Below are 27,322 nucleotides of genomic sequence, written 5' to 3' on the forward strand. Positions count from 1 at the left end.
GCTGGTTATGGTTATTTAACCAATTTGCTTTCATCATCATATATGAGTCTATAACTTGAAGAGGACTCTCTTATCCTCAGATCGTGAAAGCTTTATAAAATAAACCCAAGCAAAACCAGCAGACCTCTACTGATCTGTATTTACAACATGAAAAGGCTTATTCCAGATGAAAAAAAGACTTCAGCATCCATATATTCCTACCAACTCTTTGGATAAAAAAGCACAAGTAAAAGCAAGAGAAGGAGCATAAAGGAAAGGCTTATAAACCCTGGGAGTTAAGAGAGGCTCAATAACCCAACACATTAGCAGGGTTCAGAAAACTATGGGCACTGCACATTAAACATTCAAGTCAAAACTAGAAGCTACTCACGTGTACCAATCACAGTGTTGACTGTAAGCAATTTCTTCAAGGCTCACATCAGTTTCTAGTGGAGGCCGGGTGCCATCCTAAAGGAGATGAGATAATCATTAATATGAAATAGTAAGTGATGCTGAATTGTAGCTTCCCACCAACAGATGAGAGCAGCTCTGCAGAAAAGGACTTGGGGGTACTGGTGAAGTAGAAGCTGGACATGAGCCAAAAGTGTGCACTTGCAGCCCAGAAGGCAAACGGCATCCTGGGCTGCAGCAAAAGAAGTGTGACCAGCAGGATGAGAGACGTGATTCTTCCCCTCTGCACTGCTCTCATGAGACCTCGCCTCGAGTACTGTGTTCAGTTCTGGTGCCCCAGAATAAATGGGACATTGAACTGCTGGAGTTCATCCAGAGGAGGGCCAGAGCACCTCTGCTATGTGGATAGGCTGTGAGAGTTTGGGCTGTTCAGCCTGGAGAAGGCTCAACCAGGGAGAACCTATAGTGGCCTTCCAGTACCTGAAGAGGGCCTACAAGAAAGCCAAGAAGGGATTTTTACAAGGTCTTGTAGGAACAGGATGAAGGGGATTGGCTTTGAGCTGGATGAGGGGAGATTTAGATTGGGTATTAGGAAGAAATTCCTTACAGTGAGGGTGGTGAGACACTGGAACAGATTGCCCAGAGAAATCATGGATGTCCCCTCCCTGGAGGTGTTCAAGGCCAGACTGGATGAGTCCTTGAACAACCTGGTCTAGTGGAAGGTGTCTCTGCCCATAGCAGGGGAGGTTGGAACTGGATGATCTTTAAGATCCCTTCCAACTCAAAACATTTCATGAATGTTGAATTAATCTGTGGTAAAATACCACTTAGAAAGGAGCACAGTAACCAAACCAGCAAGGAAGACAAAGGAATAGCCTGATTTTGAAACACCTTGCAAGGAGACGCTTGGAAACAAGGAAGCTTGCTACAGTTTCATATGGGATACTCCAGTAATTGTTGTACAGGACTGCAAGCCAGGGAGACACCTTCTCTGCTATAAGGACATGTTTTACCTACATCTTTGAGCAGCAACATACTTTGGGCATTTTTTGAGTGGGATGATCTGCCTGCTCTGGAGACAAGCTCAGCAGTATGTGCAGCAGAGAAGCTTGATACAGCTCGCAGGAATGTAAGTACACTACTTAAGAACTTAAACGTGTGAATACATGCTTCTCTTGCACAATTAATATCCAATTTGAAAAGGACTGATTTGTACAAGTTAACTGAAATAAGAGTCTTTCACAACATAAGCTTCAACCTACGCTAAAGCTGTCTTCATTACAACCTATTCCTCCCCCTGACTCCCTTGTCTACTCATGCTGCCTTTGCAAGCATCCATGTTTTCCATCAGCAACAAGTCTCAGTTTCCACATCCTGTGCATGTATTCCTCAGGGATTTCTGGGAATGCATACCATCACCCAGAAGTCACTCACATCTGCACCAAACACTAACCCTGAGCACATAGCAAGGCAAGTGTTCCTGTACACAGATTTCCCAATCTGGAATGCATGGATTAAGTTTGACATTTTCAATTAACTGAATGTATTTTCCTCTCTCCATGTCTCATGTGTTTCTTGCATGTGATTCCTAGAGAGTTTTAAAGACAATAACAATTTTTTTCTTGTTCTTAAAACTAGAAACAGAAATCTTTGACCAGCTCTACTGGTGACTGCAGAAATAATCAAGTGAGAACAGCACCAGCCTCCTCGTGGAATGAACACAGAAACAGGCAAGGAAAAGACTCATTAACAGAGTGTTTGTATCTCATTTCTGCTGGCCTGTTAATTAAAAGCTGAGAAAAAAAAATCCATTAAAGACTTAACATGTCATTCACTACACAGATTTGTAACCAAAATAATAATATGAACTAAATATGCATGGAAGTATCTGGCATTCCAAAAATAACACACTCTGATAACCAAAGCCAGGATCCACAAGAACCAGCTGGTGAACACTGTGTAATGCATTGCTTTTATCACAAGGCCCAGAATCAGATAAGGACACAGCCAAGATGGTTTGTCAGCAGAAGACAATATGCTCTGGTAAGAGGATAATGCTAAGGTTACCACATCCCATGTGCCACTCCCCTTGGTGTTATCCCAACAGGAAGATAGACTGTAGCCACAAAGATTCCCAGAAGGCAGGAGGAAAAGACTCTTCATAAACCTCACCCAAGACTTCTGGCAGCTGAAGTAAGCACAATTCTGAACTGTGATTCTTACAGGGAACCCAGAAAACAATCTAACAATCAGTTTGTCACCACCAGTCAAAGGGAAGCCAAAAGATGAAGCAAGGATTCAGCACAGACTTCCTCATCCTCTACGCCATGCACAACTTAGATGCTTGCATCTTCATGACTATATGTGGCTGTGAGAGTGTGAGCAAGTGAATTCTGTGGGAGTGAGAGAAATCAGTTTTGCTTAATAACACCTTGCCTTCCAATGGAGTCCTACTCCAAGCTTTGCTGCACTGTTTTACCACATCCTTGTGCCTCCAATTTCATAACATGGGAATATTCAAAAGAACTGAGCCTCTTTCCCTCTCTGGGCCAAGACAAGAACTAGACACAATATTCCAGATGTGGCCTCATCAGGGCAGAGTAAAAGGGGAGGAGAACATCTCTTGACCTACTAGCCACACCCCTTTAATGCACACCAGAATACCATTGGCCTTCTTGGCCACAGGGGCACATTGCTAGCTCATGGTCATCCTCTCCACCAGGACCTCCAAGTCCTTCTCCTCTGCACTCCTCTCTAACACGTCAGCCCCCAGCCTATACTGGTCCATAGGGCTATTCTTTCCCAGATACAAGACTCTACACTTGCCACTCTTGTTGTAGCTCATGACATTTCTCCCCACCCAACTCTCCAGCCTGTCCAGGTCTTGCTGGATGGCAGCACAGCCTGATGGGCTATCCAGCCACTCCTCCCAGCTCTGTGTCATCAGCAAACTTCCTGAAAGTGCACTCTGTGCCCTCACCCAGGTCGCTGATGTATGTACTACACAGTACTGGTCCCAGTACTGACCCCTCAGGGACTCCACTAGATGCAGGCCTCCAACTAGACTCTGTCCCACTGACCACAACTCTGATTTCTTTCCTTCAACCAGCTGACAATCCACCTCACCACCTGAGATCCCAAAAGCAATTAAGTGTCACAATTACTGTTGAGCAAACATAGAGGGAGCTTATGAATCATGTTAATGAATGTGTAGAACCCCCCTAAAAAAAAAGCTTACAGAACAGTTGTAGGCCCATTACTCATACAGATAGGAATCTTTTAATTAGATCTGTTCAAACTCTGACTATAAAGGCAGAACTTCTATGCTTAAAAGGTTTGCTTCATTGAATCTTCATCAACCCCTTGCGGCCTCAGAGCAAATTTAACAGCAGATGTGGCTGATGGTTTATTTTTATGACCACATGTAATATCTAAAAGTGTTTCAAAAACCAGGATCCTGCAACTCAGTCTGTAAAATTTAAATTTGTCTTAAATCATTCCACTAAGCTTTAGGCTAAGGATTTATTTCCAAATACTCACTTTGGTGATGGTCTTTAAGATAGCAAGTCGATCTTCAGGTGGTGGCAAACCCACATAGAGCGTTTTATCCAGTCTCCCAGGACGGAGGATAGCTGGGTCAATTATATCTTAGAGAGAGGTGGGGGGAGGAAAAGAAAAATAATTATCCAGGAATGATATATACCCATAGGAAAGTGTAGAGATGAGAAGGAATATATGCATCCTTGTGGCATGACATTAATCTCTGAACATTAAAAAAACGGACTGAAATAGAATCGTAGAGTGGTTCATGCTAGAAGGAACCTTAAAGATCATCTAGTTCCAATTCTGATACCATGGCCAGGGATACCTTCCACTAGACCAGGTTGCTCAAGGCCTGTCCAACCTGGACTTGAACATCTCCAGGGAGGGGGTACCCATGACCTCCCTGGGCAACCGGTTCCAGTGTTCCACCCTGCTAACTGCTCTCATGAGACCTCACCTAGAGTACTGCTCCCAGTTCTGGGGCTCCCAGCATAAGAATGACACTGAACTGCTTGAGCAGGTCCAGAGGAGGGCCATGATAATGATCAGAGGCCTGAAGCACATCCCATATAGGGACAGGCTGCAAGAGTCAGGGCTGTTCAGCCTGAAGATGACCTTATAGTGGCCTTCCAGCACCTGAAGGGGGCCTACAAGAAAGCTGGGGAGGAACTTTTTACAAGGGCTTGTAGTGACAGGACAAGGGGACATTTAGACTGCACATTAGGAAGAGGGTGGTGGGACACTGGAACAGGTGAACACCTCCAGGGAGGGGCAAAGTCCAGGTTGGAGGGGGCCTTGAGCAACTTGGTCTATTGGAAGGTGTCCCTGCCTGTGTCAGGGGGGTTGGAACTAGATGATCTTTAAGGTCCCTTCCAAACCAAACTATTCTATGAACCTCTGAATTGAAAGAAAATCCCTTGTGAGTAATCTCAAAGCATTCCATTCTGATAAGTCATAATGTTCTCTCCATATCTACTATCTCTAAACTAATCTAAACAGCAGAGGTAACTAATGTTAGATACATTTCACATTTTAATGAAATTAAGGTAGTTATTGTAGTCACCTCTTTCAAAGCCTATTATTATCTCTTGAGTTTTCAACTGAAACATGGAAACATGGCAGCACACAGCACTTCCCTTCCAAGCAGTTGTCTCAGGGAGAATACATTTCTAGTTACATTTCCAGGGAGAATACATTGCCTAGTTAACAGTTCTCTGCCCTGTTTTTCTGATGGGAGTCAATGATGTTGACTATGTCCTTAGAAGATGGCAGTACAGCCTTCCAAATAATTTGGCAAAATTACATAAGGTGACATTCAGAGTACATCCATTCCCTGCTGTTTTCAAAGGTTAAAAGCAGGCACCAGCCTCCAGACCATTAAATGTTTCAGTGTGCTACACTGCCCTTGAATTACTGCAAAATTGTATCCTCTTCATTAAATTCTATTGGAAGTATCTCTGCATGAATCCCTGCAATGTGGCATTTTATTGTCTAGCTGATTAGTCACATCTTCACACAACTCTACAAGGGGCTACCATGCTTAAACAAGTTTGGTGCATATCAGAAACAATGGTATTGTGTTGAGTCCATCAAACCTTTCCTATAGTCACCTACAACTATTTAAATTGTATTTGAGGTATACAAGATCTAGGTCCTGACATTTGAGATGTTCTGGAATGCAAGCTCAGAAGCCCCAAAAGATTTTCTGAGACTCTAGATGAACACTGCAGTTACGACTTTGCTTATTAGAGGTGTTCAAGGGGAGACTTGAGACTTGATAGGGTGCTTGGTTGCATGGTTTAGTTGATTAGGTGGGTTGGATGATAGGTTGGATGCAATGATCTTGAAGGTCTCTTCCAACCTGGTCTGGTCTATTCTAGTCTATTTTCTATTCTATTCTATTTTCTATTCTATTCTAACTTTGGTCCCACAAAACAAATGAACTCCACTAAAGTGACTGTAAAAGATAATAGAACACTTAAGAGCAGGTGAAATATGCATTATGCTATGCAGAAATCTAATTGCTGTGAATTAGGATGATCATGAAAGAAACTATTCCATGCCTCATATACTAGGTGTTTGTCTTAGATATTATCTTGCCTTTAATTCAGCAACATGTATAAACAGGTAGCAACATAACAAACAAAAAACCCAAACCAAAGCTGCAACTATTGTCAGAGGCTGGAGATTGTTGGGGTTTTTTTTATAGTGTTTCAAAATACATGGTTCAGGTTAATAGCTCTGGGAAGCTAACACAAACTTGCTGAACAAAAATAGAACTCAGGGAAACTAGAATTAGGCCTGTGCTCTAGAGGCAACAGGAGAAGGGGGATTCTTGCAAGAATTGCTTTTAAAAAGCTAGAGAAAAAGACCATGAATAAAAGCAGACACTATCACAATTTATTTCAAGCTTAAGTCACTGTCAATTTACAGTGTTTCAGTGATTCCTTGTCTGTTTTCTCAGGTTACACACACTTCCTTAGATCCCACAGCAAATGTTGCTGATGCCTTTCTCTGAAGTGTTTATAAATGCTCAAAGCCTGGGGAAGTAAGAAAAGAGCAGAAAGCAGCAGTACCCAGTAGGAAAATTCACACTGGTAACTAGGAAACTGCGGGAAATGAAAGACCTTAGTTAACAGTAGTGCTTGGGGGTTTTTTAACATTTAGAATCACAAAACATTAAGGGTTGGAAGGAACCTTGAAAAATCATCCAGACCAAACCCCCCACCAGAGCAGGATCCTCTAGAGTAGGTCACACAGGAATGCATTCAGGTTGGTTTTGAATGTCTCCACAGAAGGACACTCCACAACCTCCACTGCTCTGGCACCTTCAACAGTAAAAAAGTTTTTCCCTTATGTTCACATGGAACCTCCTATGCTCCAGCCTCCACCCACTGCCCCTTGTCCTATCATTGAACATCCTTTACAGAGTCACTGAATTATCAGGGTTGGAAGGGACCTAGTTCCAACCCCCTTGCCATGGGCAGGGCCACCTTCACATATTTATAAACATTTGCCTGAGACTTGAGTAAGGAAGTGGAGTCAAAAAATATAATTATTCTGACCCATAAAGTTTCTAAAAGGATGTGAGATATCTGCCTTACCCCTCCCCCTCCTCTTCACTGTAATGACACTGAATGCTTTAAAAAATTAATCCTCTTCAGATAAAGTTCTGCATTTAGGTGGAAAGAGATTGAGCTGGGAATACTGCATTCCTGCTAGCATAGCAGGTAGCCAAGAAAGGGGAGATTGGACGTGGCGCTTGGTGCTATGATCTAGTTGTGAGGTCTGTTGGAACAGGTTGGACTTGATGATCCTTGGGGTCTCTTCCAACCTTAGTTACTGTGATACTGTGATACTGTGAAAGATCTCCAGAGGACTTTCAAAGTCATTGAGCAAGTGTAAAAACCATTCTAATATCTTGCTTTAAGGGCAGATCAAAGGTGTAGAGCTGGCAGAATAAAAATGATTACTTGCAGGTTGTGTATGATAAACAAAGGAACCCATCTGTTGTGGCTGCTCTTTTGGCAAAGTGAGAATTAGTGTTGCAAGTCCTTTAAAGGCAGTCTTCAGCCATGAGGTATATGAAACACCACCATCTCACGATAATGCCTTACCACAGGTGCTAACATCTCACTGGAACAACTGTGCCAGGACTACTGGGGTCACCAGAACTGGTTTGCTGCATCCAGTTCTGATGCCCCCCAGCATAGGAACGACATTGAACTGCTGGAGTGCAACCAGAAGAGGGCCACAAAGATGATCAGAAGGCTGAAGCACCTCCCCTTTGGGGATAGGCTGAAAGAGTTGGGGCTGTACAGCCTGGAGAAGAGAAGGCTCCAGAGAGACCTTATAGTAACCTTCCAGTACATAGAAGGACTTTTTATGAAAGCCTGTTCCCTACAGGTCTCTGCTTGGACAGTTCACTCTTGAGATGGTAAAAGGGCTTCCCTAGCACAAACTTCATTGCTCTCCACCTGCAGTGTGCTGCCAAGTCCTCAGACTGTATTAGCAAAATTTAATTTGGTGAGTTCTGCCTCTTTTTGATGTCAGAAGGATAGAGTCACAAACTTGTAGGCTGAATAAGCATACAATGAACTAGTCTGAAACCAGTATCAAGAATGGAAGGCCATTAAGACTAAAGGACAGAATGACCTCCAAGGAAACTGGGATTGTTTAGTCTGGAGAAGAGAAGGCAGAGGGGAGATCTCCTTGCTCTCTACAACTCCCTGAAAGCAGGCATGAGGTAGGGGTTGATCATTTCTCTCTAGTATCAGGTGACAGAAGGAGAAGAAATGGCCAGGAAATTGTGTAAGGTGAGGTTTAGGTTGGGTAGTAAGAAAAGTTTCTTTCCTGCAAGAGTGGTCAGGCAGTGGAAAAGGCTGCCCAGGGAGGTGGTGGAGCCACTGTCCCTGGAGGTGTTCTAGAAATGTGTGGATATGGCACTTGGGGACATGGTTTAATGCTCATGGGGGTTGGACTCACTGATTCTTGAGGTCCTTTCCAACTGAAACAATTCCATGATAATTAAGACTCAGTAATAAAGAGCAGCATCTAAAGACAATAAAATTCTGTCAGCCTTTGGCGATAATGCTTTGTTATGGCTTATTTACATACACCAGAAACAGATTTGGACAAAGGTCAAAACACTGTTCTCTACACAACCTGTTGCGATTTTAATACTAAACCCTACACCTCTAGGAGGAGAATTCAAATGTAAACTTAGGACCACCTTAGTATAATGAATTAGGTAAATAGTATAACAGATTGGGGGTGTGATGGAGCATGCATGCAATGATGTAAGTGACAAAATCCTGTAACAAATCATACAACTCCTTTGTGAGTTGTACTGTATACAAACAGCTGCTGTTTGAGCTCATAGTGTGTGCTGGGTTTGAAATTTACCACCTAGCACCCATTTCTGCAGAACTGAAACAGAGCAAATACCTTGACTCTGGGTGTCAACTGGCTTTGCACACCGGATAAAGGACCTTTCTTGGGGGACTACATTCCTAAGCCACATAAATGGTGAATAAATCACGCAAGAGAAAAATCAGTTTGCCCATTTTAACCACAACCTTAGCTAAAGCTCTTTTGCTTAAAAGTTGCATCAGCTGGAAACTATCTTTCTTCATACTGACAAATGCAAATATCACAGCACAAGTTGGCAGTCCAAACTTAAACAAACAGTTGTTCAAACACACAGCTGATACCCTTCTGAAGCAGGAGCCACATCCTATCCAAACTGCACTGACAATAGCCTCCTCCAGCTAAAGCTGGGTGTGCCAAGCTTGGCCTTTCAAAAAAAGACATTTTTCTGTGTTCACAAAACACCTCCTTTAGCAAGATAGAATTAGTTTCCATGTCTAGAATTTGTAGACATATTTATGCTCTTCCATTTCATCAGAGTATTTGTTACCCTTACCTTTGCATTTTCTTTGTTTGGTATTTTTACCTCAAGCACACTGGCTAGTAATACACTGCTGAATCAAAGAATCACAGAATCATTAAGGTTGGAAAAGACCTCTAAGATCATTGAGTCCAACCATTAACATAAGACCACTGTGGCTGTTAAACCATATCTTTAAGTGCCATGTCCACACCCACACCTCCAGGGATGGTGACTCCACCACCTCCCTGGGCAGCCTGTTCCAATGCCTGACCACTCTTGCAGGAAAGAAATTCTTCCTAATATCCAACCTCAACCGCCCCTGGTGCAGCTTAAGGCTATTGCCTCTTGTCACTTACTTGGAAGAATAGGGCCACAAAGGCCTCACTACAACCTCCTTATGGGTAGCTGTAGAGAGCAATAAGGTCTTCTCTCAGCCTCCTCTTCTTCATAGTCCATATCTTATGAATTTCACACCTTCTCTCAAATATTAATTCCACCTTCACGACTCAGGAGAATGTAATAGTTTTAACTATTCCAGTATAGTAAACCAGTACATTTGTCACTGCAACTCCACAAGGCAAACATGACTTTTGGAAAAGTGCTAAACAAACAAGCAAACCCTCAAACTATTACAGAGGTACTTCATACCAGCATTAGTGGTAACACTGCATCCACTACAGGGCTTATCAAGGGATGGATTTACACTGACACAGGTGTCTATTCCATATACTCATGAAAATGAGACCCATAAGCAATTACTGCATCAATGTAAACCTAAATCTGCAAAGCTGGGAGAAATTAACATCTGAGCAATATGTACACTAAATAGATACAGCAATAGATACAGAATCAAAGAATTGTTTCAGTTGGAAAAGACCTCCAGGGTCACCAAGTCCTACAGTCAACCTAAGACCACCATGGCTATTAAACCAGGTCCCAAAGCACCATGTTCACATGTTTCCTGAACATCACCAGGGATAGTGACTCCATCCTCCTGGGCAGCCTGTTCTAATGCCTGACCACTCTTTCAGGAAACAAATTCTTCCTGATATTCAATCTGAACCTTGCCAGCACAATTTCAGGCCATTTCCTCTTGTTCTGTCACCTGATACCAGGGAGAAAAGACCAACCCCCAACTCACTGCAACCTCCTTACAGTGAGTTACAGAGAGCAATGAGGTCCCTCCTCAGCCTCCTCCAAACTAAATAATTCTAGTTCACTCAGCCACTCCTCAACAGCCCTGTTCTCCAGACCCTTCACCAGCTTTGTTGCCCTTCTCTGGACATGCTCCAGCACCTCAATGTCCTTCTTGTAGTGAGGGGCACAAAACCAAACCCAGCATTCATCACCAGTTCTGAGCATGGAGGCACAATCACTTCCGTACTCCTGCTGGCCACACTATTCCTGACCCAGGCCAGAATACTGTTGGCCTTCCTAGCTGCCTGGGGACACTGATGGCTGTCCAAATGGACAGCTGTCACCCAGCCCTCAAGAAACACTAACAAATAAAAGGTATTAGCATAAATATTTGTACTAGCACAAATAATTTACCAATCAGTTTGCCTTCTAAGGCCACTTGATGAGAGTAGTACCAACATCCCTGATACATCCAACAGGCTCTCTCTCTGTCTCTCTCTCTCTCTCTATGTGTATATATATATATATATATATATATAGATGTGCTACATTGTATAACTTCATTCCCTTTTCTGCATTGGATTAGTCAGGTCAGGATCAGCATGATCACACCAAGAAAATTTACCACTTTAGAATCATAGAATCAACAAGGTTGGAAAAGACCTCAAAGATCATCAAGTCCAACCTGTCGCCCAAGACCACATACCTACTAGACCATGGCACCAAGTGCCACATCCAATCCCCTCTTGAACACCTAATCCCCTCTTGAACACCTTAAAACCAAAGACTTTCTACAAACAGAAACAGATTTAAGTATTTGCTGCTCATACTTCACCATGTAGAATGCTTGATAGTCTTTTACAGTGAAAAGAATTCAAGAGACAGGAAAATACTCAAAATCTTTGACTTTTTGGCCCATTGGAAAAAAACAAGAACATCTTTTAATTGCTGTTTTAGGTGATTTCAGACCTGAAGAAAGAGCAGGGAGGGAGGGAGGAAAGATGGTTGTAAAACCCACGCTACTTGTAGATGTCAGTGTTTAGCTTACTAATTAAGAAGATGCTGCAGGAATTGGAAAAGCTATGGAAACCTGAAGAGCCAGCAAGCAAGCACAGGCAGCTGTTAATAATGTCAAAGACTGACAGAACATGAAGCCCAGGAAGGAAAATATAAGTGAATGGAAAAATGATTTAACATGAGACGGATGCCTCAAGGGAAAAAAAACAAACCACAGAATTAAATAGCAGAAAATTGTAAAGCTGCCTTGGATAGAAAAATCAATGCAAGCAGCAATAAAAACCCAACAACCATCCAATTTTTAGTTCTCTTTTGTTCTTTTATGTTCAAAGGAGATAATCCAAAATCCAATTAAGTCAAAGGTCTTTGAAAGCATTTTACAGCAATGGTCGTATCAGGTACTAATTAAGACACATTTTACAGAGGTTGTTTCAGCTCACACTGTCACAAGAACAGCAGAGCAGATTAACTGGTAGGAAAAGGTCTGGATTTGAGGAGATACTCTAATTAAAAGTATAGAAAAAGTTAGTTATAGCATTCAAATATGTAAAGAAAAAGATCACTTTATTGTCAGAGAAGCAAGGACACCCAGTTTCTCTTGTTTATGATTTTTTTTTCCTTACCTGGCCTGTTTGTGGCAGCCATAATGAAAACCTGCTGACGATTCTCCAGACCATCCATCTCTGTGAGCAACTGGTTGACAACTCGCACACTGGCTCCTGACTTCAAGAGGAGAAGTTTGTCACCAAAATTGAGGAAACAATGGCCATGTGAACATTTCAAAGTAGAAGAAACAAAAGACCTATCAGCTGCTTGCCCTGAAATGCTGCTCAATGTTTCTCTTTCACTATCTTTTTCTACTATCGTAATTCTTAGCATGTTTCCAAACCAAATTCACACTACTTGAACACCTGCCACACATTTGAACACACGGCAGATTTTTCTTTCCCATTAAAAATACAGGAATTGCTTAAAGATATATATAGAAATACATAGATAGATAAAGAAATACATATTTATAGATACTTCACAGGGAGGAGAGGCTGAGGGAGCTGGGATTGTTTAGCCTAGAGAAGAGGAGGCTCAGGGGAGACCTTATTGCTCTCTACAACTACCTGAAGGGTTGCTATAGCCAGGAGGGGGTTGGTCTCCTACCAGGCAACCAGCACCAGAACAAGAGGACACAGTCTCAAGCTGTGCCAGGGGAGGTTTAGGCTGGAGGTGAGGAGGAAGTTCTTCACCGAGACAGTCGTTAGCCATTGGAATGTGCCTCCCAGGGAGGTGGTGGAGTCACCATCCCTGGAGGTGTTCAAGAGGGGATTGGATGTGGCACTTGGCACCATGGTTTAGTCGTGAGGTCTGTGGTGACAGGTTAGACTTGATGATCTTTGAGGTCTCTTCCAACCTTGGTGATTCTGTGATATTTATTTATAGAATACATAGAATAAACCAGGTTGGAAGAGACCTTCAAGATCATCGCGTCCAACCCATCAACCAATCCAACACCGCCCAAGCAACTAACCCACAGCACCAAGTACCCCGTCAAGTCTTCTCCTAAAAACCTCCAGTGATGGCGACTCCACCACCTCCCCAGGCAGCCCATTCCAATGGGCAATCACTCTTTCTGTATAGAACTTTTTTCTAACATCCAGCCTGAATCTCCCCTGGCGCAGCCTGAGACTGTGTCCTCTTGTTCTGGTACTGCTTGCCTGGGAGAAGAGACCAACGTCCGTCTGTCTACAACCTCCCTTCAGGTAGTTGTAGAGAGTAATAAGGTCACCCCTGAGTCTCCTCTTCTCCAGGCTAAGCAACCCCAGCTCCCTTAGCCTCTCCTCGTAGGGCTTATGTTCCAAACCCCTCACCAACTTTGTTGCTCTTCTCTGGACTCGTTCCAGCAAGTCAACATCTTTCCTAAACTGAGGGGCCCAGAACTGGACACAGTACTCGAGGTGCGGCCTAACCAGTGCAGTGTACAGGGGCAGAATGACCTCCCTGCTCCTGCTGGCCACACTGTTCCTGATGCAGGCCAGGATGCCATTGGCCCTCTAAGCTGCCTGGGCACACTGCAGGCTCATGTTCAGTCTACCGTCGACCAGCACCCCCAGGTCCCTCTCAGCCTGACTGCTCTCCAGCCACTCTGACCCCAGCCTGTAGCTCTGCATGGGGTTGCTGTGGCCAATGTGCAGAACCCGGCACTTGGATGTGTTAAATCTCATGCCGTTGGACTCTGCCCATCTGCCCAGCCTGTCGAGGTCCCTCTGCAGAGCCTCTCTACCCTCCAACAGATCAACTCCTGCGCCCAGCTTGGTGTCGTCAGCAAATTTACTGATGATGGACTCGATGCCCTCGTCCAGATCATCAATAAAGATGTTAAAGAGCAAGGGGCCCAGTACTGATATTAGATAGATAGATATTTATACTAATCATTTACGCATCTACCATGTGGTGGGTTGAAATTTCCTCCCCACCATTAATTTTGCCAGACCAGCCCAGCTGGAAGCAAATGGAAGCTGTATTTACAAGCAAAACTATAATCTACAATGGAATGCAATGAATATGTACAAAATATACAGGAGTTACAACATTTACAGGTATTTACAATTAATAAACAGCACAAGGACCTCCCTGGTCAAAGACCAGGGGAAGCTACTAGCTTCACCTTCCCTGCCTACCCAGGATCCCCTGTACAAAAGCGAGAAGAGAAAGGAGAAGAGAAAGTTGCTGTTAAACTTAATCATAACAATGCAGCCAAGGTCAAGCAGAAGTAAGTTAGTATCTCTCCAGAGTGAAGAAGTGAGAAGAGAAGGGAAGAAAGAATTGGTTTTGGAAGAAGATCTTATGGTAATCTCTTTAGAATTATCTTTGTTTACCTTTTCACACCCAATAGTGATTTATTTACATTTTACTACTTTTCTGCTCAACATCTGTGAAAAATTTTAAAGGTATGGCCTTAAACTACCACATACAAGAACACCCAAAATTTCTCAATATTCAGGTTTTGAAAAAAGCTCAAGTTTTTAAGGCCAGACTGGATGTGGCTGCGAGCAACCTGATCTAGTGTGAGGTGTCCCTGCCCATGGCAGGGGGGTTGGAACTAGATGATCCTTGAGGTCCCTTCCAACCCTACAATTCTATGATTCTACTCCTGTTGCTAGCACAATGCCATAAACACTGCACCAGAGACCATTTATGGATGGGTATATTTTAAGACAGACTTACTTCACGGTCAGACCTCCGCGGGCACAAAGCATCAACCTCATCAAAAAATATGACACAGGGGGCTGAATTCCTGGCCCGCTGGAACACCTGACGTACAGCACGTTCACTTTCACCGACATACTAAAGCAAAGGACAAATCACAGTCAGACATGAAGGTTTGGCTTGAAAAAACAAAAGAATGAAGTCAGTATTAAACACCATTTGAGATGCTTTGCAACCTGCTAACAAGTTTACTTCTGGCAGCAGTTTATTGTATCTGTTTCCATACAGATCTGGCCCTGAATGTTGTGGTGAATGGGGTTAAATCCAGTTAGCAGCCACTTAGAAGTGGTGTTACCCAGTGTGGTGGATCAAAATTCCCCCCCTCAACATTAGCTTTGCCAGACCAGCCCAGCTGGAAGCAAATGAGAGCTGTATTTACAAGCAAAACTATAATGGAATGCAATGAATATGTACAAGGTATAGAGGAGTTACAATATTTACAGATATTTACAATTAACAAACAGGGAGGTGGTGGAGTCACCATCCCTGGAGGTGCTCAAGAAACATGTGGACATGGCACTTTGGGATGTGGTTTAATGGCCATGGTGGTCTTGGGTTGAAGGTTGGACTTGACGATCTTAGCAGTCTTCTCCAACCAAAACAATTCTATGATTCTATTCTGTGATTCCAAGATTTAAACAGGAACTAGTTGTCACAAGCTCACTTTTGACAACTTGCAGTGTACTCAGATTTTAATAGAATTCCTACTCTCTGGAAGCATCTAACTTGCCATCATTGTGCTGATGAGAATTAACAAATAGAATCACCATCAATGACCCTGTTGTTCTTCAATTGTTCAAAAGTAAACCCAGTGAGCAACTGGAACAAAAGGAACATCTTAAGTTCATACAGTAGTTGCCTGAAGTCTGGGGGTTAGTGGTAGGGAACTGAATACTAAGTCAGAATTTCACTTTGAGTGGTGAATTGCAGGGCTGGGGGTTGCCAAGTTGCAAATGCAAACATCTCTTTTTCCAAACAAATAATTTTTTGCTAGAATTTATGTCATAACACAGTCTCTGAATCACAAAAAGGCATCTTATCTACTCTTCACTCCACAAAGAGGAGGGATTCCTCACTAATTTAGAGTTACATATCCTGCCTGTATCAGTACTTGAAGTACAGATAAAAGAAATGTTTAGGGAAAGAATAACCCAACCCAATATTTTAGTTTCAGCTTCCACATTATTAATGAACAGGTAACTGCCACAGTCTTCCAAGATGTGGGTTGCAGCTGTCTTGCTCAGTTCAACACACACTCTTAACTCTAAAAGTAATCACTAGTTCTAGCACAACATTTCTGAGTCCAATGCCTAAAAACCCCCTCAGATTATCCAATTTTATCTGTTAACATTTAAAATCTTTAAAAGAAAATGAATAAAATGATTTAAAAAAATCTCTTTGATCACCTAAAAAAATACCTTGATTTTCAAGGCTTCAATGTTGCATTAAGAAGCTAAAATGACAGGCAAAACACATTTCTGACCTTGAAAGCTGAAAGTTTCTGTTTGCTGAACGAAAGCTGCTGATTTGCAGTTACTCCTCACCAACCATTCTCACTGCAGATTTGAATTTTTGTTCTTTTTCCTGACCTACATAAAAAGCCATGATGTGTGTGGTTGGTCATTTAGAAACCCTACTTCAGTCAAGAAGGCTCTGTCTGCTAAGTAATTTAAACCACTTAAACTAGCCAGATAGCTCTTTCCTTTTTACATGAACAACTTCACTGCCAAAAATTTTAGGCAGAAGTTAAACAAAGCAACTTTAGTTGCAGCATTACCAGTTGTGTAATTATCAGGAACTCTGCTTGCCCCATGTGTTGGACAAGAATTCCATAAGTAACAAAAAGCACGATGATTAATGCCTACCATATTTAGGAGTTCAGGACCTTTCACAGATATGAAGTTCAGTCCAGATTCATTTGCCACAGCCTATCAAAACAGGAAAGAGATATATAAACCACACATTTTCCATGTTTTCTTTGGGTTTGGGCATGGAGCAATAAACAAACTTAGGGGAGAGAACATAGTTATCAGCTCTTCATAAAACACAGAAAACAGTACAAAGTATAATGATATGCAATTAAGAGTGAAAGAGGCAGGGAATTTAGCAAGGTGTTCTCTCCATAATGAGGCAGTGTTCCAGATTCACTTCTCCACCCTCCTCCTCCATATTAGCTTGAAGAATCCACAATAATTACTGGGAGTTAAAGAGATATTCAGTTACATGAGATCATTTGATGACAAATGACAGTCTAGAAATTTGCATGACACTCTGCATTCATAGGGGGAGGCCATAAGAAAGCGAAATATTTGAGGAGAAGAATAACAGAAAGTATTGTCAATTAATATATTCAATAAAAATATTTAATATAACAAGACTGCAGACTACCTGCAAATATACCCATACACTCACAAAAATACACAATTTAGTTACAGTGAAATATTCCTGAAATTGTGCCAGGGGAAGATTAGGTTGGGTATTAAGAAAAATTTCATTACTCAGAGTGGTCAGGCATTGGAACAGGCTTTGGTGGAGTCACCACCCCTGGAGGCATTCAAGAAATGTGTGGACATGGCACTTTGGGACATGGTTTAATGTCCATGGTGGTCTTAGGTTGGACTTTATAATCTTAGAGGTCTTTTCCAACCAAAACAATTCTGTGATGAAAACTTCATTCTGCAAGTGGTTATCTAAGAGAGTTTTTTCCCATCTTGGCTACTTCCTTCTTAACCAACTTAATTCCTTCAAGTTTTGCAGTAATTCCCCCTCAATGCAAGTAAAATTGTAACTTCTTACGAGACTAAGAAAAACCAAACAACTTTAGCACAGAGCCCCGAATTTGGTCTTCTGAAGAGGAGTGATGCAAAAGCTCAACTTCTGGCAGTGTCATCCAGACTCAGCCATTCCTACAAAAACATTCACTTCAAGAAGATTCTCCAGTAGTTTTAAATATGTTTAGAAAAATGTATTACCTTAGCTAACAGTGTTTTGCCACACCCAGGAGGCCCTGCAAGCAGGACACCAGCTGGAGTAGTCAGGCCCAGGGCTTTAAACTGCTCTGGATTTCGCACAGGTGCCTGTAAAAGCAATTATCAGTTATCTGTGACAAAAAGTTAACATAAAACTTTTCATTTCAGTTACAGCTGGATGAAAAAAAATCACTCATAAATGAGTTCTTTATTCCAATCCTTTATAGGCTAAGAAAAAATAATAAACAGCCAACCAGCAGCTTATTATCTTGCACTGGTAAGGACCCCAAAATAGGACAAATATCATTACTCAGAGGCAAAAATTATATTTACCTAAATTATCATCTTAAGGTGTTAGTGTTAAGACTCTCTCTCTGGGATTGAGAGGCCAGTGAGGCTGCTAACCTTCCAGCCACATGGTCTCAAATTCTTCATGCAGCAATAGCACAATTAAAGTTATTGGTATAAAAATTTCAAAATATTTAAGATTCAGCAAAACCAAACACACTGAAAACTGAAAGACTGAATACAGTATGTGAAACAGAGTGCAGTGCAGGGTCACTAAGATGCTGAGAGCACTTGGATATCTGCCATCTGACGAAAGGCTGAGAGGTTGGGCTGCTTAGTTTGGAGTAGAGAAGGCTAGGGGGCGGAATCTTATTAATGTTTACAAATATCTAAGGGGTGTGTGTCAGGAAGATGGGGCCAGACTCTTCTCAGTGGTCCCAAGTGACAAGACAAGAGGCAATGAGCATAAACCTGAACATAGGAAATTCCATCTAAACATGAGGAGGAACTTCTTTACTTTGAGGGTGGCAGAGCAATGGAACAGGCTGCCCAGATTGGTGCTGGAGTCTCAGTCTCTGGAGACTTTCAAGGCCTGCCTGGACATGTTCCAATGTGATCTGCTTCAGGTGATCGTGCTCTGGCAAGGGGGGGTCGGACTCAATCATCTTCAGAGGTCCCTTCCACTCTCTATCGTTCTGTGTTTCGGTGAAATGTGAAGTACATGCACCAGACTTGTAACAAATTTTGAAGTAAAGTATAGAAGCCTGACTACTTTAAATGAAGATGATGTAAGATTTACACTTAGAACTCAGGGGCAGCATGTGGTGGCGAGAGAAAGCCCCCTACTTAAAGGCACAGCCTAAAACTGTCACACAGCACATTATACCTTAAATATTAAAACCCAAACAAGCACAGTTTTATTTGCAGTCCAAAACATTTTTTGATGTTTTGGTTAATTCATACCAATATTGCCATAGTCAGCTCCTCCCGAACATCCTCCAGGGCTCCGATGTCTGCCCATGTCACATCAGGGATTGTGACAAAGCCTTCTCTCTTGGCAGAGGGTTGCACCGATGACAGTGCAACAATGAAATCATTCATCTCGATGCACAGCTTCTGCAGCTGCTCCTCAGGCAAGGGGTCCTGCTTCTTCAGCAAATCCAGAAGTCTTTGCAATTCATCCTTTGAGTACATGGAAAAGGAGAGAAAAAGATTATGCACTGGATTACATTAAGAGCCCTTTTCCTTTCAAAAGGCTTTTGCACAGCAGTATTTTGTTCAACTGTAATATTAATTACTATGAAAGAAATTATTATCTACAATACACAAAGTACAGAAAATAACATTAAAAATTAACATAGTGATAAAAACGTTTCAGGAAAGCACTGGGCACTGTAATATTTGTGGAAGCACTGAGCTGAGAGACTACAGTCTTCATTTAGATGCTATAGGGACAGACCTAGGACATGCATTTTATCTTCATTTTGTTTTCCTACTGCTTCTCCCACACTGATTTGGAGAAAGTTCTTTCTGTGCTGAGATTTCCAAAATACATAGATATTATGTGTATCTATTTTTAATAAGATATTGGTCTCCAGACAAAGCCAAAACCTCTCCTGAACAGCACAATTTCAGCACACACATACACTTCTATTCAACAAAATCTGACTTCAAGTCATCAGCACAGCTCTGCAGGCTTGATTAGACCTGGTTTTGTAACCAAGCCCTGATGAAGTCTGGGTAAACAGAACAGAGATACAAAGTAATGCTTTTCAACACTGTTTCATCTTGCAGAACACAGCACCCCAGACAAGTATGTCCCAATTTCCCTTATCAGTTCTTTACTGAGGAAACTGAGAGAATAAATTATCAAAGAACTTCATACCTTCACAGCATAAATGTATCCCAGTTCTACACAGAATGGCAGTATCAAAGCAAACTGATATTGTGCCACATGTAAAACTATACCAGCAGTTTCATTGTAAGACAGAGGCAGATCAAAACAAAGAACTAAAAAATACCAAATTACTGTCAAGTTCCCACATTCTTCCCAGAGCAATGTATGGGAAGAGTATCACTTTCTATTTGTTGCAACTAAGATAGCTTTACAACTGAACACAAAGCAATGGAAGTGTTTTAAGCCTTCCCTCCTTAATAGAATCGTTGAGAGAGCCTCTGAAACAGCAAAGACCACTGAGTTTTGTTTACTTGAATTGTGTGAATGATTTTTAAAGGTTTTGTATGTTTATTCTTCCATTTATAAACATAATAAAAGGGGTTTAATGACAATAGCCTGTATTAGACTATGTCAACCTCCTGCCAGCTATCAAAATATGGCTCTGTTAGGATTAGACTTCCTCATTCTCAATAACCCCTTTGATCATGGCGATGTTGATAAAAGCCCCAACTACCTGCCCCTCCCGGCTTTCTTTTGGCTACACCAGGCCCCAGGAAACACTGGGAGGCATGCAGTTTGACTCTCTTACCCTAATGCAAAGGCTTGCTACAGCTTTTGTCAATTACAATAACCATTTTCTTTGACAGTCCTTCTAAAACCAGAATCTGAGTACCATGTGGATTTAAAAGCACTTTGTTTTATTTCTTCAGAGAAATCTTCAGGAAGCCTACACATAATGAAGGCACACAGTCCAGATTTTGGGAAGCAGGGCCAAGAATTTCTATACTTAAACAGACTTTGGCTAACTGTATCATGTTAAGAGGAGCCTGAGGCATTATAACAGGTATTCCATTGAGGGCACAGCAAACAGCCTGGTCAAAACCTCAGTCCAAGTCTGATTTTTTTTTTAATGCTCTAGAGGTGACATACTTTTGACAAGAGATATAGCCACTATTTTAATCTGTGGTCTGCTAGAAAACAACACAACACAAACAACAAAAAAGAAAACCCAAGGAAACAAACTACTCTCTGTGTAAAATATTAACACTCTTTTTAGAAAGTGGGGGGTTTGGAAGCCACTTATTCAGACCCATAAAGTGGGCTACAGGGAGCTAAGCTCCTGGATTAGGAGCTGGTATTTTTAAGTCTGAGTTTAATGTTACATTGACCATAGATTGTTCAAGGAACAAATACCTTAGGAGGAAATTCTAGTTGTCTGGGAGCCTCTTCCACCATGATGTCTGTTCCTGTTCCCATGCTTTCTTCAGCTGTGTTTCCTTCACTGTGTGTGTGTTTCCCTTCCTGCTTCTCAGATGTTATGAGGACCCTGTTCACTGTGCACATTGCTGCCTCACGACAAAGTGCCATCAGATCAGCACCAACGTAACCCGGAGTCAACCGCGCTAAATGATTGAATTCAAAGGACTCCGGCAGCTTAAGTTTTCGACACAAAGTCTGAAGAATTCTAATCCAGAAGGGAGAAAGAACAACAAAATAAAGATGAATCTATGGCTTTTAAAATTTCCGTATGAAAACAAACAGCACTGATTCAAGATCCCTTTGAGTCCACATGAACTGACATACAATAAGAACAGTTTTCACTTAACTAGGGAGAAACCAACAAAGTGATGCTATGTATTTCCTTTCAGCTTTTAAAACAAACAGCAGCACCAACCTCCCCCTCTACTCTGCCCTGGTGAGGCCACAGATGCAGTATTGTGTCCAGTTCTGGGCTCCCCAGTTCAAGAGGGGCAGTGATGCACTAGAGGTTGTCCAACAGAGAGCTACAAGGATGATTAAGGGACTGGAACATGTCTGATGAGGAAAGGCTGAGAGACCTGGGACTAGGGGAATGGGAAAAATATAGAAATGGGTAAATTGAGATTGGATGTTAGGAAGAAGTTTTTCACCATGAGAGTGGTGAAACACTGGAATAGGTTGCTCAAGGGAGGTGGTAAAAGCCCCATCTCTGGAGGCTTTTAAGGCCTGGCAGGATGTGGCTCTGGGCAACCTGATCTAGTGTGAGGTGTCCCTGCCCATGGCAGGGGGGTTGGAACTGGATGATCCTTGAGGTCCCTTCCAACCCTAACAATTCTATGATTCTATTTAATCTGGAGAAGACTGAGAGGAGATCTTACCAATGTTTATAAATGTCTGAAGGGAGCATGCTAAGAAAAAGGTGCCAGTCTCTTTTCAGTGATGTCCTGTGATATGACACGGGGCAACAGACAAACTGGGACACAGGAAGTTCCACCTCAACATGAGGAAAAACTTCTTTACTGTGAGGGTGATGAAGAACTGGAACAGGATGCCCAGAGAGGTTGTAGAGTCTCCTTCTCCAGAGATTTTCAAGACCCATCTGGATACATTCCTATGTGACCTGCCATAAGTGATGCTGCTTTGGCAGGGGGGTTGCATTTGATGATCTCTGGAGGTCCAACCCCTACCACTCTATGATTCAGTGAACCAGGTAACATCAATCAGTGAGTAAAATCTAGTTTTGGTGAATCTAAATATTACAGACATTTTAAACCTTAGTTTGATTCCAAATTGACAGAGTAGACCACACAACCAAGGGGAACCCAGTTACTACAGGGCTGTAGATCTGGAGAAAGAATCCAAAAAAGAAAAAAAAAAGTGGAGGTATGGCCAGAAGAGAGCAAAGGGGGAAAGACAGAATAGCAGTCAGTAAGTACTGATGACAACACATGGGTAGGTGTCCCTGCTCATGGCAAGGGATTTGGAGTAGATGATGTCTGAAGTCCTTCCTAACCTAAACCATTCTGCAAGTTTGTGAACACAAAGTGAGCCATGCTGCAAGCAGAGGAGTTTGTCTTTTTTTTTACCCCCCAAACCTAGAATTAAGATTACTTGAGCTAGAAGGAACTTATCCTTTAACCTTTATTTCCTTCCTGTAACAAGATAAGTCTCAGTTGTTTTCAGACTTCCCTTCCTGTGCTTTCTGCTGTTGTGGGAGTGAGTAGCAGTTCCTTTTGAATTAAAAAAACACAAACTTTTCTTTTTTAAAATAACAGTCATGGATCTTTGGAGCAAAAAGGGCCAGCTACACAAACCAAGATGACTGCAGCTCAGCTTAATGCCTGGACCTGTGTATTTCCATAAGGAATGGAAGAATCCAGGCCTATTGCTTAAGGTATGTGCTTGGGGGGATGAAAAAACAAGCTAACTTAATTTATGTTCCTAATTTAATAGCTACATGGGAGGACCAAAGACACAATTTTAACTTCCTGAACAACAGAAAAGACATATTTGATTCCATCAGCCATACTGCTAAGCCACTTGAAAACCCCTAAGTGTATTGCTAAAATAAAATTTTCACAAAAGGGAAGGAAATTAGCCCAAATGTAGACAGCTACCAGGACAAAAAGTAGATTCACACTTAACGTCTTCACTCTTGAGGCGTGCTGATTCATAAGCACATACAGGCACAAACATGGCTAAACACCATTAACTACTTTCATAGAATCATAGAGCTGTTTGGGTTGGAAAGGACCTTTAAAGGTCATCTAGTCAAACCTTCAGCTAGACCAGATAAAGAGTCTGTATCCTGTAACTTCTTGCTTTTGAGGTAGCATCTAAGCACGGGCTGGCTCCTGATGGCAAATGGCCAGGATGTTCTCCTTACTTTCCTTAAATTTGTATGTTAACTTATGCAGTATTTCTTTATCGATTAATTAATCAAAAATAAGCTTAAACTTTATGACACATACTTTTCTCTTGCTTGCTCATCTGGGATCCCTAAACAAATTTCTCGATCAAATCTCCCAGCTCGCCTCAGTGCAGGGTCCAGTGAGTCAGGTCTGTTGGTTGCTCCAATAACAAGGACCTGGGTAGTGACAGCCACATTATTCAAGTCTAAAGAAAGGAAGGAAGGAAGGAAGTTAGTATTCATATTTACCATCTCAACTTTGCTCTGGTATCTATAGGACTTGGTTTCTGCACCCCACAATAACACTGAAAGCAGCGGAGATAAACTAACCAACAGGCACACTAAACTGCTGTTCATCCCGATTTCTACTACCTAGGATTTGCATTTTGCAGAATCAGGCAAAAATAAGCATTTCAATTTACATTTGACACATTTCCCCATTATATCTCTTTATACAATAGACAGTTTTCTATAATGCTGTACAGACCACTGCCAAAATAATGTAGTAACATCCTCTCGAATTCATTAAAATCGTCCCACCATCACCCCCAGGTAAATTGTGCCAAAATATGAAAAATTATTACCACTACCTCCACTAAAGTACCCACAAGTCTCTGTTGAAGGAAAGCAGACACTGAGTCTGATAATGAGAAAGCTTAGCTTAGTACAGCTGCTCCTGAAACTGACCATCCATGCAAGTTAGGAACTGAGCAACAATTCTCCGCTCCATGTCCTTCGATGCCACTTCTCTTTTTGGGGTGATTGCATCAATCTCGTCAATGAAAAGGACACATGGTGCACTGGACTAGCAACAAGAAGTATTAATAATTACAGAATTGTACTGACAGTGGATTATGAAAGACATTTTTCAGATTTTCAGATTTTGTAACTACTAGAATAGAATAACCCAGGTTGGAAGAGACCTTCAAGTCCAACCTATTATCCAACACCACCTAATCAACTAAACCATGCAACTAAGCACCCTACCAAGTCTCCTCCTAAACACCTCCAATGATGGTGACTCTACCACCTCCCCAGGCAGCCCATTCCAATGGGCAATCACTCTCTCTCTGTAGAATTTCTTCCTAACCTCCAGCCTAAACCTCCCCTGGTGCAGTTTGAAACTGTGTCCTCTTGTTCTGGTGCTGGTTGCCCGGGAGAGGAGACCAACCCTCTCCTGTCTACAACCTCCCTTCAGGTAGTTGTAGAGAGCAATAAGGTCTCACCTGAGCCTCCTCCTCTCCAGGCTAAGTAACCCCAGTTCCCTCAGTCAACCTACTGCAGGTCAACCTATCCTGGAACAATTCTATTAACCATTTTGGGTGCCACCAGACAACAAAACTATGCTTAGCTCAGGCTATGCTAAGGCATGAGATTAAAAATGTCTCTACATCTTGTTTAAAATTCATATGTATCTCTATATTGCTTTACCCTGGCCTGGATCAGGAACGGTGGGGCCAGCAGGAGTGAGTGATTGTGACCCTGTACTTGGAACTGGTGAGGCCACACCTTGTATACTGGGTTCAGTTTTGGGCCCCTCACTACAAGAAAGACATTTAGGTGCTGGAGCGTGTCCAGAGAAGGCAACAAAGCTGGTGAAGGGTCCAAAAGCACTCGAAGCACAAAGCAATACTAAAGGAAAACACTAGAATCTTCTTCAAAAACAGTCCCATTGCAAACGTGCGTTCTAAAACCCTTGCAGTGTTACCAGGTAGAAGCTGCGCCATCTAGCGGCTGTTCATTTTTCTGCTGGCAGAGAGAAAAAGCTCTGAAGGTTCATAGAATCATAGCATGATAGGGGATCAAAGAGACCTCTGAAGACTGTCTAGTCCAATCCACCTGCAAAAGCAGGATCACCTAGGGCAAGTCACACAGGAATGCATCCAAACAGGTTTTAAAAGTCTCTAGGGAAAGAGATTCCACAACCTCTCTGGGCAGCCTGTTGCAGGGCTCTGTCACCCTCACAGTAAAGAAGTTTCTCCTCATGTTGAGGTGAAACTTCCTGTGTTCCAGCTTGTATCCACTGTCCCTGGTCCTATCACCAGGCACCACTGACCATAGCATCAACTTCATCTTGACACCCACCTTTCAGATATTTATAGACATTGATAAGATCCCCTCTCAGCCTTCTCAAGACTGAACAGCCCCAGGTCTCAGTCTTTCTTTGTAAGAGAGAGGTTCAAGTCTTGCAATCATCCTCTTAGCTCTCTGTTGGACTCCCTCCAACAAATCCTAGTCTCTCTTTAGACTGGGGAGCCCAAAACTAGATACAGTATTCCAGGTGTGGTCTCACCAGAGCAGAGTAGAGGGGGAGAAGAACCTTCCCAGACCTGCTAGACAGTTTTTCTTCCACTATAAAGATTCCATTCCACATGGATAATGTGAAGACATGTATTTTACCTTGCACACAAAAACTGTACCACAAAATATGTGGAACAACTACTTAAAGTGAATGTGAAGGACTATAAGAAAGGCAAGAGAATTTCTATTTAAGCATATTTTAAGCAATACATTCATATTCTTCAACAGTTACTTTTACAGCAACCTCCCCTCAATCACTATACATACAAAATACTTAATTTCTAAAAACTCTGGGTGTTTATTTATTCAATTTTATTCTGAACAACACCTAACCATGGCTTTCTAAAAATTAAAATGTAGTATAAACTGCATCAGATCATCTTTAAAGGTCTCTTCCAACCCAAACCATTCTGTGATTCACCCATTCTATGAAACACAATAATCTAGCAGCTTCACAATCCATCTTTTGTCCTGTTCAGCATCCTTTTTAACAGGAGCATACTCTAAACACCTATATGCAGTGGTAGGGGAGAGTTAAAAAATGGAATGAAGTTGGAAACCCAGAACGTTCTCAGAGATAAGGAACAGAAAACCATCTGCATGAAATAAAACATTAGCCACAACAAAAAAAAAAAAAGAAAAAGAAAAAGAAAAATCTCCATTTAAAAAAATTAAAATTATTTCAACCTGTCTGAGTCTCCTTGCTTCTTCCTAGGTCTGGAAGTCACACTAAAGAAGGACATTGAGACTCTTGAATGTATCCAGAGAAGGGCATCGAGGCTGGGGAGAGGCCTCGAGTACAAACCCTACAAGGAGAGGCTGAGGGAGCTGGGATTGTTTAGCCTGGAGCAGAGGAGGCAAAGGGGAGACCTTATTGCTTTCTACAACTACCTGAAGGGAGGTTGTAGACAGGAGGGGGTTGGTCGCCTCTCCCGGGCAACCAGCACCAGAACAAGAGGACACAGTCTCAAGCTGCACCAGGGGAAGTTTAGGCTGGAGGTGAGGAGAAAGTTCTTCACAGAGAGAGTTGTTAGCTGTTGGAATGGGCTGCCCAGGGAGGTGGTAGAGTCCCCATCCCTGGAGGTGTTCAAGAGGGGATTGGACATGGCACTTGGTGCCATGGTTTAGTAGTCATGAGGTCTCAGGTGACAGGTTGGACTTGATGAGCTTTGAAGTCTTTTTCAACCTTATTGATTCTATGATACTAAAGGAAGACTTCAACTGTAACTGAACTCCTGCTTGTATGATACTTGTCCCACATTTCTTATTTTATATCTAAACCCTTCGAGTCTTAAGCCTCTCAGGTTCACTCAAGTTCCAAGCCATACAAACCCAGCAAAAATCCCCTGTAACAACAACAACAAAAACCCACAGTGAACTACTCTTACATATTTTTTCTATGAAGCTAAGCAGCTCCAAATAAGTAAATAATTTATAGTGTTCTCTTTACATGGATA

At 42.1% G+C, this 27,322-nt stretch overlaps 1 protein-coding gene across 1 annotated transcript in view; it reads right to left on the reverse strand.

The window, feature by feature from the left end:
* Window positions 1-27,322, reverse strand: part of NVL (nuclear VCP like) — a 43,361-nt gene that overhangs the window by 5,945 nt on the left and 10,094 nt on the right. Inside the window, exons 11-20 of the mRNA XM_054170395.1 lie at window positions 24,252-24,369; window positions 23,626-23,770; window positions 21,089-21,359; window positions 18,961-19,179; window positions 17,713-17,817; window positions 16,606-16,668; window positions 14,699-14,818; window positions 12,103-12,202; window positions 3,931-4,037; window positions 371-447 (exon numbers count right to left, since the gene is read on the reverse strand). Of these exons, the coding sequence (XP_054026370.1) occupies window positions 371-447; window positions 3,931-4,037; window positions 12,103-12,202; window positions 14,699-14,818; window positions 16,606-16,668; window positions 17,713-17,817; window positions 18,961-19,179; window positions 21,089-21,359; window positions 23,626-23,770; window positions 24,252-24,369 (1,325 nt within the window). The remainder of the gene's footprint in view (window positions 1-370; window positions 448-3,930; window positions 4,038-12,102; window positions 12,203-14,698; window positions 14,819-16,605; window positions 16,669-17,712; window positions 17,818-18,960; window positions 19,180-21,088; window positions 21,360-23,625; window positions 23,771-24,251; window positions 24,370-27,322) is intronic.

This window comes from Dryobates pubescens, chromosome 2 (assembly GCF_014839835.1).
Source record: "Dryobates pubescens isolate bDryPub1 chromosome 2, bDryPub1.pri, whole genome shotgun sequence".
Lineage (NCBI taxonomy): Eukaryota > Metazoa > Chordata > Aves > Piciformes > Picidae > Dryobates > Dryobates pubescens.